Source organism: Hyperolius riggenbachi, chromosome 6 (assembly GCF_040937935.1).
Source record: "Hyperolius riggenbachi isolate aHypRig1 chromosome 6, aHypRig1.pri, whole genome shotgun sequence".
Classification (NCBI taxonomy): domain Eukaryota; kingdom Metazoa; phylum Chordata; class Amphibia; order Anura; family Hyperoliidae; genus Hyperolius; species Hyperolius riggenbachi.
The window spans coordinates 153081235-153102150 of NC_090651.1; the positions used below are offsets into that span (position 1 = coordinate 153081235).

General features: G+C 44.3%; 1 protein-coding gene across 4 annotated transcripts in view; it reads right to left on the minus strand.

Annotated features, from left to right (window-relative positions):
- Positions 1-20916, minus strand: part of LOC137521181 (coagulation factor XIII B chain-like) — a 268933-nt gene that overhangs the window by 207066 nt on the left and 40951 nt on the right. For 3 of the 4 annotated variants that reach the window (XM_068240107.1, XM_068240105.1, XM_068240108.1), the window contains exon 7: positions 16461-16652. The exons of the other annotated variant lie outside the window; for it this stretch is intronic. In XM_068240107.1, the coding sequence (XP_068096208.1) occupies positions 16461-16652 (192 nt within the window). The remainder of the gene's footprint in view (positions 1-16460; positions 16653-20916) is intronic. 4 annotated transcript variants of the gene reach the window in all.

The window sequence follows — 20916 nt, forward strand, 5'->3', positions numbered from 1 at the left end:
CTTCAATGCAAGTAAAGCATCCAATCCTCTTTTAACCACTTCACCCCAAAGGCGTTTTTACCCTAACGGACAAGAGCGATCTTCACCTTTCAGTGCTCATCTCTTTCATTTGCCAATAGCTTAATCACTACTAATCACAATGAAATGATCTATATCTCGTTTTTTTTTACCACCAATTGGGCTTTTTGTGGTTGATATTTGTTTTCAGTAATTACTTTATTTTCTATGCATTTTAAAGGAAGAAACAAGGAAAAAATGAAAAAATACACCATTTCTCCAATTTCATTCCCTATAGTTTTAATATAAACCTTGCTACTGTGCATAAAACCCACACATTTTATCTGTCCATTTGTCCTGGTTATCACAAGATTTTAATTATGTCCCTAGTACAAAGTATGGTGACAATATATTATTTGGAAATGAAGGTGTATTTTTTCTATGGTGTTTTTTCCCCCACTTTTTTTCATGTGCACGCGCACAGCAGCAACAGCACAGTTTGACTTATAAAACGTCCTCGAGCCGATAAGAGGCTCTAGCACAGGCATGGGCAAACTTGGCCCACCAGCTGTTAAAGAACTACAAGTCCCACAATGCATTTGCCTTTATGAGTCATGACTGTGGCTGTAAGACTCCTGCAATGCATTGTGGGACTTGCAGTTCCTTAACAGCTGGAGGGCCAAGTTTGCCCATGCCTGCTCTAGCAGGACATTTTTATAAGTCAGCTTGTCATTAAGTGGTTAAAAACAGATATAGAATTTGACATAACTACTTCCTGTGGCAAAGTATTCCACATTTTAACAACTCATTTACTTGTTAATGTACTTGTTACTTTACTTAATTGTAAAGAAACCCTTCCTAAATAGATGGCAAAATCTTTTTTTTGTCCTCCATATGCAGATCATGTCCCCTTGACCTTTGTACAACCCAATGGACAAAAAGCTTTTGTATTGCCCTCTGATGAATGTAAACATGTTAATTAGATCACACCCTTTTTTACAAGCTAAATAAACCCAGTTTGTCCAACCATTCTTGGTAATTGAGTTCTTCCATACTTCTGATTAATTTAGTTGCACATCTTTGTAGTATGTTAATGTCCTTCCTATAGTGTGGTGTTCAAAACTGTATCCTATACTCCATATGTGGCCTCACAAGGGATTTATCCTAAGGTAGTAAACTAGCATCTTGTGATTTCATTTCTCATTTTATGCAACAATGACTTTCATTTGCTTTAGCTGCTGCTCCTTGGCAGTGAATACAGTTGCTTAACTTGTTATCCACCAGTATTCCTTGCAAAAAGATAAAGTTGATGGTATACAACACACTGCTCGGTACTGTACACAACAACAATTTTACTGTACATAAACAATTGGACACAATTTGTATAGAGAACCAGTGGTGGTATAAAAATTGCATGAGAATTAAAACATTTTTGCACAGAAGATAAAAAAAATTAAAGACATCAGGAGTATACTTTAGTCTAACTAGACAAGACACAGAACATTTATACCATGCTTTTCTCCTGGCGGATTCAAAGCACCAGAGCTGCAGCCACTAGGGCGCGCTCTATAGGCAGTAGCAGTGTCTTGCCAAAGGTCTCCTCACTGAAAAGGTGCATAATTACTGAACAGGAAGAGCTGAGATTCAAACTACCCAACCATACATGAAACAATATCATGCATACAACAGCTGCCTAAGAGTCCTTATTAGATGGCTAATGCATGCATATGGCTTTTGTTTACAAGTGGATATTGCAATAGGTGAAAGGCAGACAATGAGCAGTTCCAGCAAGCGGACAAACCGCATAAACCAAGTGCAACATCAAGTTGAGAGCTATGAAAATAATATTCCAATGAATATACCACTCTTCAAGTTACTTTGCCTCCATAGGCAGGATGACATGTCAGGAAGATTATACTTGTGTGGATTGCATGTATTGCTGTCTGCTCCGCTGGACCCTCTGGATCAGATGACACTCAGCTGGAGGTCACACACAGTCCGCTCAAGATCCGCTTGTTAAGTTTGCCATAAAGTAGCTCTCAAAATGTGAAAACCACATGTACAACTTGCATGGACAGTAGCTCCTCCCACCTACACATTTTGCATAATCTAAAGCTTTATCAGGGTATGGCTTCAAGGGAATCCAGTTTTCTTTCTGTAGGCAAAGCACACCACCTTGTACCTCCTCCTCAAATAACGTTACCCGATGTCCTTAGTGTCTGCCCACATTATGCATACTGGCACACATTTACAATATCTTTAGTGAAAAGGGTTTTTTCAAATGCATAGCAACTAGTTTCAAGTACAGGAATCAGTCAGTTTTATATTGAAAACATTGCCTAGTGCATACATGGACCTCAGGGGGATAAGTTCAAACTACTCTGTCTCCATTCTAAGTTGTCCATACTAAAGTTTTACCTATCCTTTATTTCTTAACTCTTAAAGTCCTCCTCTACAACCAAGGTACAAATGTCCCGTGCAAGTATTAAATTGTTAAAGGGACTCCGAGCAGTGCAGAAACTATGGAAAGATGCACATCATTTTAAAGCTCTCTTTTTCCTCTTTCCAATGAGATATAAACCGCCGCCCTACGCCTTTTAGTTTTCGCTATTTTTGTGATAGAAATTGCAGCGGCCGTGATTTCAATCGCGGAAATAAAGAAAACTAAAAGGCGTAGGGAAACAATTTAGGTGTCGCCAGAAAGAGGAGAAAGAGAGCTTTAAAATGATATCCATCTTTCCATAGTTACATTGTATTACACAGGCCGACTTTTTCTACTGAATGGAGCTGCTGACACTGGGGAAAGTGTCGTCCTGTGTAATACAAGTAACTATGGAAAGATGGATATCATTTTAAAGCTCTCTTTCTCCTCTTTCTGGCGACACCCAAATCGTCACTCTACGCCTTTTAGTTTTCTTTATTTTCGCGATTGAAATCGCGGCCGCGGCAATTTCAATCGCGAAAATAGCGAAAACTAAAAGGCGTAGGGCGGCGGTTTATATATCATTGGAAAGAGGAGAAAGAGAGCTTTAAAATGATATGCATCTTTCCATAGTTTCTGCACTGCTCGGAGTCCCTTTAAACCCCTTTACATTGACCAAAAAGTCTTCTTACCAGGTAAGACAATTACCATTCTTACCATATACAATTATCATCCATTCAGATACGAATTACTCGGAAGGGCGCCTCCAATAGTGTCACTCAAGGTACAAATGGTCCACCCAAAATAGGGAGAGGGCAATTAAAAAAGGGGTCAAGGCAACAGGGAGGAGATATAAGAAGGACGGAAAAAAGGAGAGAAAGGAAGTGACAAAGAATGAATGAAGCTCGTTCAAGATGCATGACCATTAGGGATGGCCGGAATGCCAATTTCCGATTCCGCGGTAAATCCGCATTCCGTCATGTACCGATTACTGATTCCGCTTTCCGCTACCAATTTCTGCATTCCAATGCAGAATTTCCGCCGGAAATCGTGGAAATTCTGCCCGACTTTAACATCGATTTTCTCAAAAACTATAAGGTCTTTTTGAAAACTTTTTTTTGCATCTTGTTCAGAAGATTCTGTTTAATACACCAGGAAAATTTGGTGTTTCTAGGACGTACTGGGGCTTTGCTATTAACCGCTAAAGTCGGCGGATTTTAATGTAATGTAAAATGCAAGAAAAAGGCAGATGCAGATTTTCTGCATTTTACATTACAGTAAAAATTCGCCGACTTTAGCGGTTAATAGCAAAGCCCCCTTAAGTCCTAGAAACACCAAATTATCAGGGTTTATTAAACAAAATCATGTGAACAAGATGCAAAAAAAAGACCTTATAGTTTTCGAGAAAATCGATGTTAAAGTCGGGTGGAATTTCCGCGATTTCCGGCGGAAATTTCCGCGATTTCCGGCGGAAATTTCCGCGATTTCCGGCGGAAATCCGCCTACGGCGCTTGCATTACCGATTTCCGCATTCCGATGCCGAAATCCAATTTCCGATCGCAATTTCGGAAATTGCATTTCCGCGGAATCCGAATGAGCATCCCTAATGACCATAAATTTATCACCTTACATTTGAGTAACCAAGCAGCTCGGCGTGACCAAAACCAGTAGGAAAGTATAGGTGTAATGATCTGCACATGCAGATCCTTATCAAGACAATGCAAAAGCAAGGAATCACATATATGAAAATACTGGGATCTGCACAGGTTGGATTTGAAGGTGAATAAATGTGTTTATTTACAGAAGTGCAAATTAACATACAGTGGCTTGCAAAAGTATTCGGCCCCTTGAAGTTTTCCACATTTTGACACATTACAGCCACAAACATGAATCAATATTATTGGAATTCCATGTGAAAGACCAATACAAAGTGGTGTACACGTGAGAAGTGGAACGAAAATCATACATGATTCCTGCAAAGTGGGGTGTGCGTAATTATTCAGCCCCCTGAGTCAATACTTTGTAGAACAACCTTTTGCTGCAATTACAGCTGCCAGTCTTTTAGGGTATGTCTCTACCAGCTTTGCACATCTAGAGACTGAAATCCTTGCCCATTCTTCTTTGCAAAACAGCTCCAGCTCAGTCACATTAGATAGACAACGATTGTGAACAGTAGTTTTCAGATCTTGCCACAGATTTGCGATTGGATTTAGATCTGGACTTTGACTGGGCCATTCTAACACATGGATATGTTTTGTTTTAAACCATTCCATTGTTGCCCTGGCTTTATGTTTAGGGTCGTTGTCGTGCTGGAAGGTGAACCTTCCCCCCAGTCTCAAGTCTTTTGCAGACTCCAAGAGGTTTTCTTCCAAGATTACCCTGTATTTGGCTCCATCCATCTTCAAATAAACTCTGATCAGCTTCCCTGCCCCTGCTGAAGAGAAGCACCCCCAGAGCATGATACTGCCACCACCATATTTGACAGTGGGTTGGTGTGTTCAGAGTGATGTGCAGTGTTAGTTTTCCGCCACACATAGCGTTTTGCATTTTGGCCAAAAAGTTCCATTTTGGTCTCATCTGACCAGAGCACCTTCTTCTACATGTTTGCTGTGTCCCCCACATGGCTTGTGGCAAACTGCAAACTGGACTTCTTATGCTTTTCTGTTAACAATGGCTTTCTTCTTGCCACTCTTCCATAAAGGCCAATTTTGTGCAGTGCACAACTAATAGTTGTCCTATGGACAGATTCCCCCACCTGAGCTGTAGATCTCTGCAGTTCATCCAGAGTCACCATGGCCTCTTGATTGCATTTATGATCAGCGTTCTCCTTGTTCGGCCTGTGAGTTTAGGTGGACGGCCTTGTCTTGGTAGGTTTACAGTTGTGCCATACTCCTTCCATTTCTGAATGATCGTTTGAACAGTGCTCGTGGGATGTTCAAGGCTTTGAAAATCTTTTTGTAGCCTAAACCTGCTTTAAATTTTTCAATAACTTTATCCCTGACCTGTCTGGTGTGTTCTTTGGACTTCATGGTGTTGTTGCACCCCAATATTCTCTTAGACAACCTTTGAGGTCGACACAGAGCAGCTGTATTTGTACTGACATTAGATTACACACAGGTGCACTCTATTTAGTCATTAACACTCATCAGGCAATGTCTATGGGCAACTGACTGCACTCAGACCAAAGGGGGCTGAATAATTACACACATCCCACTTTGCAGTTATGGATTTGTAAAAATGTTTGGAATCATGTATGATTTTCGTTCCACTTCTCACGTGTACACCACTTTGTATTGGTCTTTCATGTGGAATTCCAATAAAATTGATTCATGTTTGTGGCAGTAATGTGACAAAATGTGGAAAACTTCAAGGGGGCTGAATACTTTTGCAAGCCACTGTATATACACATACAAACAATGTGCATGCAATCGTACAATATGACCACCGTGCCCCACTATCACCCTGACTAACTAACTAATATTTACAATGAATATGCAAAGACATGAGTCACACAATATATACACAATAGCAGCACACAGGAATCCGGATCACACAATATATACAATATATACAGACACGTATCAGCAGAATCAGCACACAGGAGAATAGTCGTACAGGCCAGGATCAATGATCAGAATATGAGAAGTATACAGACAATGGGCAAGAGAATAGTCAGACAAAGCAAGAGGTCAATATTGGAAGATCAATACAAATACAGGAGGCAAGGAGCTAGGAGCAAAGACGGGTGACCAGAGCCGAAGGCCTACAGCACAAAATTATCTAGCAATGTTCTTTTGCTAGAGGCAGCCTTAACCACTTGAGGACCGTGGGCTTTACCCCCCTTAAGGACCAGGCACTTTTTTCCCATTCAGACCACTGCAACTTTCACGGTTTATTGCTCGCTCATACAACCTACCACCTAAATGAATTTTGGCTCCTTTTCTTGTCACTAATAAAGCTTTCTTTTGGTGCTATTTGATTGCTGCTGCGATTTTTACTTTTTATTATATTCATCAAAAAATACATGAATTTTGTCAAAAAAATTTTTTTTTTAACTTTCTGTGCTGACATTTTTCAAATAAAGTAAAATTTCTGTATACATGCACCACGAAAAATGTGGACAAACATTTTTTGATTAAAAAAAACCCATTCAGCCTATATTTATTGGTTTGGGTAAAAGTTATAGCGTTTACAAACTATGGTGCAAAAAGTGAATTTTCCCATTTTCCAGCATCTCTGACTTTTCTGACCACCTGACATGTTTCATGAGGGGCTAGAATTCCAGGATAGTATAAATACCCCCCAAATGACCCCATTTTGGAAAGAAGACATCCCAAAGTATTCTCTGAGAGGCATAGTGAGTTCATAGAAGATATTATTTGTTGTCACAAGTAAACGGAAAATGACACTTTGTGACAAAAAAAAAAAAAAAGTTTCCATTTCTTCTAACTTGCGACAAAAAAAAATGAAATCTGCCACAGACTCACCATGCCCCTCTCTGAATACCTTAAAGTGTGTACTTTCCAAAATGGGGTCATTTGTGGGGTGTGTTTACTGTCCTGACATTTTGGGGGGTGCTAAATTGTAAGCACCCTTGTAAAGCCTAAAGGTGCGCATTGGACTTTGGGCCCCTTAGTGCAGTTAGGCTGCAAAAAAGTGCCACACATGTGGTATCGCCGTACTCAGGAGAAGTAGTATAATGTGTTTTGGGGTGTATTTTTACACATACCCATGCTGGGTGGGAGAAATATCTCTGTAAATGACAATTGTTTGATTTTTTTTTACACACAATTGTCCATTTACAGAGAGATTTCTCCCACTCAGCATGGGTATGTGTAAAAATACACCCCAAAACACATTATACTACTTCTCCTGAGTACGGCGGTACCACATGTGTGGCACTTTTTTGCACCCTAACTGCGCTAAGGGGCTCAAAGTCCAATGAGTACCTTTAGGACAGCTCATTTTTGTTTCAAGACTACTCCTCACGGTTTAGGGCCCCTAAAATGCCAGGGCAGTATAGGAACCCCACTAATGACCCCATTTTAGAAAGAAGACACCCCAAGGTATTCCGTTAGGAGTATGGTGAGTTCATAGAAGATTTTATTTTTTTGTCACAAGTTAGCGGAAATTGATTTTAATTGTTTTTTTTCACAAAGTGTCATTTTCCACTATTTTGTGACAAAAAATAAACTTTTTTATGAACTCACCATACTCCTAACGGAATACCTTGGGGTGTCTTCTTTCTAGAATCGGGTCATTTGTGGGGTTCCTATACTGCCCTGGCATTTTAGGGGCCCTAAACCGTGAGGAGTAGTCTTGAAACCAAATGTCGCAAAATGACCTGTGAAACCCTAAAGGTACTCAAAGGACTTTGGGCCCCTTAGCGTACTTAGGGTGTAAAAAAGTGCCACACATGTGGTACCGCCGTACTCAGGAGAAGTAGTATAATGTGTTTTGAGGTGTATTTTTACACATACCCATGCTGGGTGGGAGAAATATCTCTGTAAATGACAATTGTTTGATTTGTTTTTACACAATTGTCCATTTACAGAGAGATTTCTCCCACCCAGCATGGGTATGTGTAAAAATACACCTCAAAACACATTATACTACTTTTCCTGAGTACGGTGGTACCACATGTGTGACACTTTTTTGCAGCCTAGGTGCGCTAAGGGGCCCAACGTCCTATTCACAGGTCATTTTGAGGCATTTGGATTCTAGACTACTCCTCACGGTTTAGGGCCCCTAAAATGCCAGGGCAGTATAGGAACCCCGCAAGTGACCCCATTTTAGAAAGAAGACACCCCAAGGTATTCCATTAGGTGTATGGCGAGTTCATAGAAGATTTTATTTTTTGTCACAAGTTAGTGAAAATTGACACTTTGGGGAAAAAAAACCAATAAAAATCAATTTCCGCTAACTTTTGACAAAATATAAAATCTTCTATGAACTCGTCATACACCTAACAGAATACCTTGGGGTGTCTTTTTTCTAAAATGGGGTCACTTGTGGGGTTCCTATACCGCCCTGGCATTTTACGGGCCCAAAACCGTGAGTAGTCTGAAAACCAAATGTCTCAAAATGGCTGTTCAGGGGTATAAGCATCTGCAAATTTGTCTGGTGGTCTATGAGGGGGCGAATTTTGTGAAACCGGTCATAAGCAGGGTGGCCTTTTTAGATGACAGGTTGTATTGGGCTTGATCTGATGGGTAGGTGTGCTAGGGGGCGACAGGAGGTGATTGATGGGTGTCTCAAGGTGTGATTAGAGGGGGGAATAGATGCAAGCAATGCACTGGCGAGGTGATCAGGGCTGGGGTCTGAGGGCGTTCTGAGGGTGTGGGCAGGTGATTGAGTGCCCTAGGGGCAGATAGATGTCTAATCTGATGGGTAGCAGTGACAGGGGGTGATTGATGGGTAATTAGTGTGTGTTTCGGGTAGAGAACAGATGTAAACACTGCACTTGGGAGATGATCGGACGTCGGATCTGCGGGCGATCTACTGGTGTGGGTGGGTGATCAGATTGCCCGCAAGGGGCAGGTTAGGGGCTGATTGATGGGTGGCAGTGACAGGGGGTGATTGATGGGTGGCAGTGACAGGGAGTGATTGATGGGTGATTGACAGGTGATTGACAGGTGATCAGTGGGTTATTACAGGGAAGAACAGATGTAAATATTGCACTGGCGAATTGATAAGGGGGGGTCTGAGGGCAATCTGAGCATGTAGGCGGGTGATTGGGTGCCCGCAAGGGGCAGATTAGGGTCTGATCTGATGGGTAACAGTGACTGGGGTGATTGATGGGTGATTGATGGGTAATTAGTGGGTGTTTAGGGTAGAGAACAGATGTAAACACTGCACTTGGGAGGCGATCTGACGTTGGATCTGCGGGCGATCTATTGGTGTGGGTGGGTGATCAGATTGCCCGCAAGGTTAGGGGCTGATTGATGGGTGGCAGTGACAGGGGGTGATTGATGGGTGATTGACAGGTGATTGACAGGTGATCAGGGGGGATAGATGCATACAGTACACAGGGGGGGGGGGGGGTCTGGGGAGAATCTGAGGGGTGGGGGGTGATCAGGAGGGAGCAGGGGGCAGTTTAGGGAATAAAAAAAAATAGCGTTGACAGATAGTGACAGGGAGTGATTGATGGGTGATTAGGGGGGTGATTGGGTGCAAACAGTGGTCTGGGGGGTGGGCAGGGGGGGGGGGGTCTGAGGGGTGCTGTGGGCGATCAGGGGGCAGGGGGGGGGGGAAATCAGTGTGCTTGGGTGCAGACTAGGGTGGCTGCAGCCTGCCCTGGTGGTCCCTCGGACACTGGGACCACCAGGGCAGGAGGCAGCCTGTATAATACACTTTGTATACATTACAAAGTGTATTATACACTTTGTATGCGGCGATCCGGGTGCTAGTAACCCGCCGGCGGGTTACGGCGCGAGGGGGCGGAGCCAGTCGCCGGCGGCCACACGCTTCACGAATGACGCGATTGCGCCACCCATGCCCCTACAAGGACCGCCGCCATTTGTACATACGGCGGTCCTTGCGGGGTCCACTTCCCGGCCGCCAATTGTATATACGGCGGTCAGGAAGTGGTTAAATACTGCACAATGGTCAGGTGACTGTTCACAGAGTTCCAAAGATGAGGTGAGACCTCTGCTGGTGGAAAGCGGAAGTTCATGTAAAGTCCATAATGTGACACCAGCAGGAATTCAAACAGAAAGCAGCATGACAATAGGGGACTAAAAGAGACAGAAAAGCCCTCCTTCTAAAAAACTATGCTTGGTAAGGTTTGCCTTCTTAAAACATAAGGTACTTGCGATAATTCAGCTTTAAGTGAACATCTGTTTACCCACAATGCACAGCTACTGAATATGCAAATTATCTCTTTATGCCCCTGTAGCCAGGCTTGCATCCAGAACCGCTGGTGTATAGCACGCCTATAGCTTTACATTTTACAGAGCCACATCACCTTACATTTATTTATCAGCATTAAATTTCATCTGCAACATGCCTGCCCAAATGGCCACACTGTCTAGATCTTGTAATAGGTTACTATCCTGCTTAGTGTTGATAGTGTACCTCTGCACAATTTCATATCACCTTTATTTCATCTACTAGATCATTAATACAAAAAAAACAATAAGAATTGGAACTAGTCCTGACCCTTGGGGAATCTCACTGCTAACAGGTTCCCATTTTAAGTATGATCAATTTACTACCACTCTTTGCCTACTGACTCTAAACCAGTTCTCTATCCACATACACGCATTTTACCCCAGCCCCTGTATCCTCAGCTTCTGAGCCTGGCTACTGTGAGCAACAGTGTCAAAACCCTTTGCAAAGCCCAAGTATACTACATCTATTGCTTTTTCAAAGATGTAAATTTTCATTCACAACTTCATTAAAACTAAGCATGCTGGTGAGACAAGACCTGTCTTGTAAACCCATGCTGTTACACTGAAATGAGATTATTCTGTGAGATATCATTATTGTTCTGTCCACTACCATGAACTAGGAAATAATTAGATTTTATTGAAGGGACATACCCCAGACTATTAAAAAAAATAAAATTAACAACAGATAAAAACATAGTGGGGTGGCAGCATACATTTTTTTGTTATTGTTTTTAACCACTTAACGACCGACTAACGCCGATAGGCGTCGGAAGGTCGAAGTGGTGTTTCCATGGAAACCGTTCCATGTCAGTTCCCGGAGGGTGGAAACATGTGTGGAAGAAATCCCGTGTTTACATCATACGGCGCTGCTGTCGCAGCAGCTCCTTAAAGGAGATCGGCGATCCCCGGCCTCTGATTGGCCAGGGATCGCCGCCGTCTGATAGGCTAAAGCTTATTAGAGGCGGTACAGGACAGATCGCCGTCCTGTGCCGCCCACTGTGACCAGGAGAGGGAGAGGAGAGGGAGGGGGGAATAGCGCTGCGGAGGGGGGTTTTGAGGAGCCCCCCGCTCGGACACACAGAGCGGCGGCGATCAGACCCCTTCCCCCAGCAGGACATCCCCCTAGTGGGGAAAAATGGGGGGGAAGTCTGATCGCCCTGCAGCAATCCTGATCTGTGCTGCAGGCTGGAGAGCCCACGCAGCACAGATCATCCAAAACGAGCCTGGTCCTTAAGTGGTTAATTACTTTGGGGTACTCCCTTTAAAACAATCAAATAATTTCTAGGTTCACCGCACCTACCTTTGTTTCTTAAGGGACAACTGTAGCAAGAGGGCTCATACAACCTACTATCTAAATGAATTTTACCTCCTTTTCTTGTCACTAATACAGCTTTCTTTTGGTGCTATTTGATTGCTGCTGCGATTTTTAGTTTTTATTATATTCACCAAAAAAGACATGAATTTTGTCAAAAAAATGATTTTTTTTAACTTTCTGTGCAGACATTTTTCAAATAAAGTAAAATTTCTATAAACATTTTTGTCCAAATTTATTGTGCTACATGTCTTTGATTAAAAAAAAAACATTTATTGTATATTTATTGGTTTGGGTAAAAGTTATAGCGTTTACAAACTATGGTGCCAAAAGTGAATTTTCCCATTTTGGAGCATCTCTGACTTTTCTGACCCCCTGTCATGTTTCATGAGGTGCTAAAATTCCAGGATAGTATAAATATTCCCCAAATGACCCCATTTTGGAAAGAAGACATCCCAAAGTATTCACTAAGATGCATGGTGAGTTCATAGAAGATTTTAATTTTTTTGGTCACAAGTTAGTGGAAAATGACACTTTGTGACAAAAAAAAATTCCATTGCTGCTAACTTGACAATTTTTTTTTAAATTTGCCACGGACTCACCATGCCCCTCTCTGAATACTTAGGAGTGTCTACTTTCCAAAATGGGGTCATTTGTGGGGTGTGTTTACTGTCCTGGCATTTTGAGGGGTGCTAAATTGTAAGCACCCCTGTAAAGCCTAAAGGTGCTCAAAGGACTTTGGGCCCCTTAGCGCACCTAGGCTGCAAGAAGGGGTCACACATGTGGTATCGCCATACTCTAGAGAAATAGTATAATGTGTTTTGGGGTGTATTTTTACACATACTCATGCTGAGTGGGAGAAATATCTCTGTAAATTAGATTTTTTTGATTTTTTTCACACACAATTGTCCATTTACAGAGATATTTCTCCCACCCAGCATGGGTATGTGTAAAAATACACCCCAAAACACATTATACTACTTCTCCTAAGTACGGCAATACCACATGTGTGACACTTTTTTGCAGCCTAGGTGTGCTAAGGAGCTCAACGTCCTATGAGTACCTTTAAGATTTCAAATGGGGTCACTTGTGGGGTTCCTATACTGCCCTGGCGTTTTAGGGGCCCTAAACCGTGAGGAGTAGTCTAGAAACCAAATGCCTCAAAATGACCTGTGAATAGGACTTTGGGCCCCTTAGCGCACTTAGGCTGCAAAAAAATGTCACACGTGTGAAATCGCCGTACTCAGGAGAAATAGTATAATGTGTTTTGGGGTGTATTTTTACACATACCCATGCTGGGTGGGAGAAATATCTCTGTAAATGGACAATTGTGTGTCATTTACAGAGATATTTCTCCCACCCAGCATGGGTATGTGTAAAAATACACCCCAAAACACATTATACTACTTCTCCTCAGTACGGCGATACCACACGTGTGACACTTTTTTGCAGCCTAGGTGCACTAAGGGGCCCAACGTCCTATTCACAGGTCATTTTGAGGCAATTTGTTTCTAGACTACTCCTCACAGTTTAGGGCCCCTAAAAATGCCAGGGCAGTATAGGAACCCCACAGGTGACCCCATTTTAGAAAGAAGACACCCCAAGGTATTCCGTTAGGAGTATGGTGAGTTCATAGAAGATTTTATTTTTTGTTACAAGTTAGCGGAAATTGATTTTTATTGTTTGTTTTTTTTCACAAAGTGTCATTTTCTACTAACTTGTGACAAAAAATTAAATCTTCTATGAACTCATCATACACCTAACGGAATACCTTGAGGTGTCTTCTTTCTAAAATGGGGTCACTTGGTGGGGTTCCTATACTGCCCTGGCATTTTAGGGGCCCAAAACCGTGAGGAGTAGTCTGCAAGCCAAATGCCTCAAAATGCCTGTTTAGGGGTATAAGCATCTGCAAATTTTGATGACAGGTGGTCTATGAGGGGCCGAATTTTGTGGAACCGGTCATAAGCAGGGTGGCCTCTTAGATGACAGGTTGTATTGGCACTGAAGTGCAGGAAGCGCAGGATGTTCTCAAATCGTGAGCTGGGCATGGCAGCAGAGAACATGGGCATGTGATGTATTGGGTGCGTAGACCAATAAGACCGCAATACATCCTTTTTGACTAGACCCATGTTAAGGAGAAGGCCCCAAAAAATGTTACATTCGGAAACTTGGAGTGGTTTCCACTGAAAAGGCTGGGCATGGTAGCTTCTTGGATTGTCGGTTACGTATTGTGTGGCATAACGGTTGGTCTCAGCGACAATTAAGTCGTAGAGACCAGCAGTGATCAGAATAAAAAAATTATGTCACTGCGGAGGGGCGGGTGAGGGTTTGGCCGGGTGATCAGGAGCCCGCAAGGGGTCAGATTAGGACCTGATCTGATGGATAGGAGTGCTAGGGGGTGACACAAGGTGACTGATGGGTGTCTTAGGGGGTGATTAGAGGGGAGAATAGATGCAATCAATGCACTGGGGAGGTGATCGGAAGGGGGTCTAAGGGGGATCTGAGGGTTTGGCCGAGTGATCAGGAGCCCACACGGGGCAAATTATGGCCTGATCTCATGGGTAGGTGTGCTAGGGGGTGACAGGTGGTGACAGGAGGTGATTGATGGGTGTCTCAAGGTGTGATCAGAGGGGGGAATAGATGCAAGCAATGCACTGGGGAGGTGATCGGGGGAGGGGGGTCTGAGGGCAATCCGAGGGTGTGGGCGGGTGATTGGGTGCCCGCAAAGGGGCAGATGAGGGTCTGATCTGATGGGTATGATGGGTAGCAGTGACAGGGGGTGATTGATGGGTGATTGATGGGTGATTAGAGGGGAGAACAGATGTAAATAATGCACCGGAGAGGTGTTCAGGCGGGGTCTGAGGGTGATCTGAGGGTGTGGGCGGGTTTTTGGGTGCCCGCAGGGGGGCAGTTTAGGGTCTGATCTGATGGGTAGCAGTGACAGGTGGTGACAGGGGGTGACGGGGTGATTGATAGGTGATCAGGGTGTGATTAGAGGGGAGAATAGATGCAAGAAATGCACTGGCGAGGTGATCAGGGCTGGGGTCTGAGGGTGTGGGCGGGTAATTGGGTGCCTGCAAGGGGCAGATGAGGGTCTGATCTGATGGGTAGCAGTGACAGGTGGAGATGGGGTGATTGATGGGTGATTAGAGTTGAGAACAGATGTAAACAATGCACTTCAGAGGCGATCTGAGGGCGGGTGTGCGGGCGATCTGAGGGTGTGGACGGGTGATCAGGTGCCCGCAAGGGGCAGGTTAGGGTCTGATCTGATGGGTGTTAGTGACAGGTGGTGACAAGGGGTGATTGATGGGTGATTGACAGGTGATTGACAGGTGATCAGTTGGTGATTACAGGGAAGAATAGATGTATACAGTACACAGGGGGGGGGGGGGGGGGGGTCTGAGGGTGTGGGGGTGATCAGGAGCCCCCAGGGGGCAGTTTAGGACCTATCCTAAAAATAGCATTGACAGATAGTGACAGGGAGTGATTGATGGGTGATTAGGGGGGTGATTGGGCGCAAACATGGGTCTGGGGGGTGGGCAGGGGGGGTCTGAGGAGTGCTGTGGACGATCAGAGGGCTGGGGGGCAGATCAGTGTGTGTGTGTGTGAAGAAAAGGAGGGCTGCAGCCTGCCCTGGTGGCCCCTCGATCACTGGGACCACCAGGGCAGGAGGCAGCCTGTATAATACGCTTTGTATACATTACAAAGCGTATTATACGCTTACTGTGCGTCGATCCGTGGGTTAACAACCTGCCGGCACTTCTGAACAGCCGGCGGGTTGACGTCGCGGGTGGGTGGAGCCTATTGCTGGCGGATGCAAGTGCAACGAGCGTGCAATCCCCGGCCAGACAGCGCCGAACGAGCCGCCGCCGATGGGCGGCGGCAAAGTGGTGCGCAGAACGAATGCAATGCGCCCATCGGCTGTGGGCGGTCGGCAAGTGGTTAAGCAATACCAGATGCCTGGCTGTCCTGCTGATCCTCTGCCTCTAATACTTTTAGCCATAGACCCTGAACAAATATGCAGCTGATCAGGTGTTTGACATTATTGTCAAATCTGACAAGAATAGCTGCATGCTTGTTTCTGCTGTTATTCAAACACTACTGCAGCCAAACAGATCAGCAGGGAAGCCAAGCAATTGGTTTTGTTTAAACGAAATAAATTTGGCAGCCTTCATATTCGTTTCACTTTTAGACTGTGTTGTGATGATGAAAGAAAGCTTTGCACACCCCCCCCCCCACACACACACACAAACACGTACATACACACACACACAAAAACCCCAAAACAGCCTTATTTCAACTGACTTTGAATAGAGAAGACCTATGATGGCGACAGTTGCTTCGCATTCTATGGACAGCAAGGATGACGAACAAAGAACTATTGGAACGTATAAGACCAGACATGTCACTGAAAGGCAAGATCACCAGACTCAGACTCACATATTTTGGCCGCGTAATGGGATCAAATTCCTTAGAGAAAGACCTAATGCTAGGACTGATCAGTGGCAAAGCACAACAAGGCTGCCAGAGAACGTTTTGCCTTGACACCGTCAAAGCCATCACAGGATTGAGCTTAAGGCAACTGGCGGAAATGGTCCAAGGTCAGACAGCATGTAGAGAGCTAAACGAGAGTTGGATACGACTAATTGCCTAACATCATCATCATGCTTAGTTTGACTGTACCTATTGCAGAGCAGAATTATGCACTCAGGAGAGTTTGACCTCTCAATCATTCAATACATAATAAAAAGCTAGATGCCATCCATTGTTTTGTACAGACAAGGAACTGCATTATTTTAAATTAAGGTAGCATTTTCTTAAGATAAGTTCATCTTACCAGTTCTGTGACAGGTAGGATATGTCAGCTGCCCTCCATTGCAATGTACTCTAAGATTATTGGGGTATAATGTGGCATATCCAGAAGCACAATAAAATTCAACAACTTCACCATGCTGAACAGTGCGTGCTTGGTTATATTTCAGCTGTAATCCATGGTTCAACATTTCATCCTCAATAACAGTGCATGAACCTGTAATACAAGAAACAGATATCAATGTAAACATCAAACAGTCTGAGTTGGTTACATACTAAATAAAGATACCTAAATAACTTATTAATATGAGAGTCATACAGAAAGTAACAGTAGTTTTCATTTAATCAATTAAGGAAACTTTTATCTATTTTATTTTAGACAGACTATATCTTATGATTATTTATCCACAGTCTCTTCCTTTGATTAAGTATTCATCATATTGTTTTAAAATGTTTTTAATTCTTTTGTTGTAGTTGCATCACACATCTGGGAAGGGAGGGGGTTCATGTTAATGCTGCTGATGAACAGTTACCAGAGTTCTGCATCATTTAACATGTGGTGCAGGGAGAGTAGAGATTTACTTGACAGATGCAAGTAAAATTACACAGCAAGAATACCATGTGTGGCAGATAAAGGCAAATGGCTATTCCTTTCTGGATGACTCTCGTAATATCTGTGTACCGTCTGTGAGAATCCATCCCATGCTGCAAACTTTATCAGGGCTCTATTAGTGTAGTCTGCATCATTTGGAGTGTTGTGGGGGACAGGCTGTGAGACACATTCTGTTGTAGCCATGGAACCAAGACAATGCTTGGTCCTGCAGCATGTCAGCAGGTTCCAGTGTAGAAGAGAGAGAAATGTTGCAAAATGATTACCGGTAAGGGCCTGTTCACACTATATGCGTTCCTAGCCGTTTTCAGGGAACGCGTACTGGTACCAAAAACGCATAGAAACGGTTCCTAATGCTTTTGAATGGGCTAGTTCACATGTATGCGTATGAGACGCATACGTTTCTTATCCGCATTGCTGCACGCAGTTCTGTGCGATACGCATAGAAACGGACGCAATGAAAGTCTATGGACGCGTATCAAAAACGCGTACTATTGCGTTTTTAGCGTCCGTTTTCCTCTGCGGTTCCCATAATTCTTTTTTTTCCCCTGGGTCACGTGTTTGTGCAAAACGCAATAGAAAACGCATTCAAACGCAAGAAAAACGCATGCGTTTTTCAACTTGCGTTTCTTTGAATTTATACGCGTTCTACAAACGCAGCAAGTATGAACAGGCCCTAAGTGTCAAGAAAACTGCCAAAGTTTACCTGCTGGTGGCAGCATTTGTATAAACTCCTATGGACTTCCACTGCCCACCAGCAGATGGACTCCTTCAGTCTTTGTACAGTCACTGCAGTTCTCTGGTCCATCTACAAGTGGTATTGTGAGTTCTATAAATATGCAAATTATTTCTGCAGTCCACCTGTGAGTGGCACCAGAAATCATAAGACTTTTAATTAGGTCCCCTGACATATTGGATAGCCTATTTAATGTCTGTTTGTGCTCTTGACCAGTGCCAAAGTATTCAGGTCCTAACCTCTGAGCTGCTGACTGTCTGGAGGACCCTTATCCTTATCCTTGTTCCTGATCTGGTTCGTCTTCTGTTGCTGATCCTTACTTTCTGCCTTTGACTCTTCCTCTGTCTGCTGATATTGTACTATGAACTGTATATTTTTATTTTATACATTTGTGTGCTTATTTACTCAGTTAATCCGTTCAGATTGTGTTGTTTACTGCTGTCTGTGGTGGGGGTTTTGCTGAGGTTCGTAGTTTTGTTCAGTGTCTGCAGTGTTCTCTCTCATATGTATATTTGTAAATAGAGTACAACCATTAATTAAAGTGGACCTGAACTTTTGCACAGCATAGCAGGAAAACATAGAGTAATGCACCCTGTATGTAGAGGGTTTAGCCTGTCTAATTCCCCCTCATCTGTGACTAATCACAAGTGTAATTTGATCTCTTAACTGTGCCAGCTGACTTCTTCAACAGAGCAGCTAATTTGTAAACACAGGATGTTAACCCTATATCTGCTTCCATGAAAGCAGGACGTAGACACAATGCAGATTTTTTTCAGGATTTGTATCAGCTGTAACAAAGAAATGTATTTCTCTTAACCTTTTGGCGGTAAGCCCAACACAGTGTCGGGCTAGCCGCCGCAGGGGATCACATCGGAGGATTTTTTTAAATAAAATTAAGTGCATATTGTTAAGCTAGCACTAGGCTAGCTAACTATGTGGCCCAAGTCCCTCCGGTCCCCTCCGATCGCCGCCGGTATACATACCCCCCAGGGATCCCGCGATGGCGCAGCCTCCCAATCAGCACCCGGCTTCCCTAGGGGAGGATCGGAACTGCACATGACGTCATGTCCGATCGTCGCCATAGCGACGAGTGAAGCTAATTGGGAAGCTGCAGCTCTCGCGGCATCGCGGACGGGTAAATATAGACGGAGGCGATCGGGGGGGGGGGGGGGGGGGGGTTCAGAGAAGTGCCGGGGGACTTGGGCCACAAAGACAGCTAGCCTAGTGCTAGCTAAAATAAAAAAAAAACACTTTTAATTTTAAAAAATCCCTCCCACGGACGCAGCCACTGAAACTGCGTACCGCCAGAGAGGTTAAGAGGGATTGTCAGCCACAAAAGCAAATTCCATTTACACACTGCTCTGTGTTTATTATGCTTCCTGCAGCCTTTCCCTGCATGACAAGCAATCCAATCTACTCAGAAAGGTTTCTGCAGTTATAAATCTTATCTCAGTCAGTCTGGCTCTATTTTTGCAATCGCCAACGAGAGAGAAACTTGTCATCTCCCCTCCCACATTCCTACTCCTCACTGATTGGCTAAGGGCAGTTCAGTGTGAAGCTGAAATATGGGCTTTTATGTGTTTACCAAGCAAGCTAGCTATAACAGTGCAGATTCTAGGAGAAAAAAAAGTAAGGGAAGAAATGACATCAGGATTGGCTCCAGTCAGAGAGAATCAAGATGGCAAATGCCAGGAACAGAATTCTCTTTATTTACTGTATAAAATTCATTGAAATCAAAATGTGGACAGTACAATACATCTGTTATGTAAGTAGAATAAGTACTTATCTACGTTTTTGTTTTTTTCCTGGAACAGTATGGCTGTCCCTGTTGCTTTAAAGGTTATTATTCGGTTGCTTATCTTTTAGAGCAGAGAGGAAGTTCTGAGTTGAGGTCCACTTTAACCACTTGCCGACCGCACGCTTATACCGTGCGTCGGCAAAGTGGCAGCTGCAGGACCAGCGACGCAGTACTGCGTCGCCAGCTGCAGGCTAAATAATCAGGAAGCAGCCGCTCGCGCGAGCGGCTGCTTCCTGTCAATTCACGGCGGGGGGCTCCGTGAATAGCCTGCGGGCGGCCGATGGCGGCTCGCAGGCTAAATGTAAACACAAGCGGAAATAATCTGCTTTGTTTACATTTGTACGGCGCTGCTGCGCAGCAGCGCCGTAAGGCAGATCGGCGATCCCCGGCCAATCAGCGGCCGGGGATCGCCTCCATGTGACAGGGGACGTCCTGTCACTGGCTGCACAGGACGGATAGCGTCCTGTGCAGCCTCGATCGCCGGGGGGGGCAGCAGGTAGGAGAGGGAGGGGGGAATTTCGCCGCGGAGGGGGGCTTTGAGGTGCCCCCCCCCGCAACACCCAGCAGGCAGAAGAGATCAGACCCCCCCAGCACATCATCCCCATAGGGGGGAAAAAAGGGGGGCAATCTGATCTCTCTGCCTGCTACCTGATCTGTGCTGGGGGCTGCAGAGCCCACCCAGCACAGATCAGTAAAAACAGCGCTGGTCCTTAAGGGGGGGGGGTAAAGGGTGGGTCATTAAGTGGTTAATAAACATCATTTCACTACTATCTGGGGGACTGACCTTGTGTACTTGCTGCCAAAACTATTTATCTGGTAGAATATCTGCTAGGAAACCACTGCTAAGGATAGGCAACAAGCAGAAGAGACTTGTTTGGGCTAAAGAACACAAGGAATGGACATTAGACCAGTGGAAATCTGTGCTTTGGTCTGATAAGTCCAAATTTGAGATCTTTGGTTCCAACCACCGTGTCTTTGTGGGATACAGAAAAGGTGAACGGATGGACTCTACATGCCTGGTTCCCACCGTGAAGCATGGAGGAGGAGGTCTAATGGTGTGGGGTGCTTTGCTGGTTATACGGTTGGGGATTTATTCAAAATGGAAGGCATACTGAACCAGCGTTACTACCACAGCATCTTGCAGTGGCATGCTATTCCATCCGGTTTGCGTTTAGTTGGACCATCATTTATTTTTCAACAGGACAATGACCCCAAACACACCTCCAGGCTTTGTAAGGGCTATTTGACCAGAAAGGAGAGTGATGGGGTGCTGCACCAGATGACCTGGCCTCCACAGTCACCAGACCTGAACCCAATCGAGATGGTTTGGGGTGAGC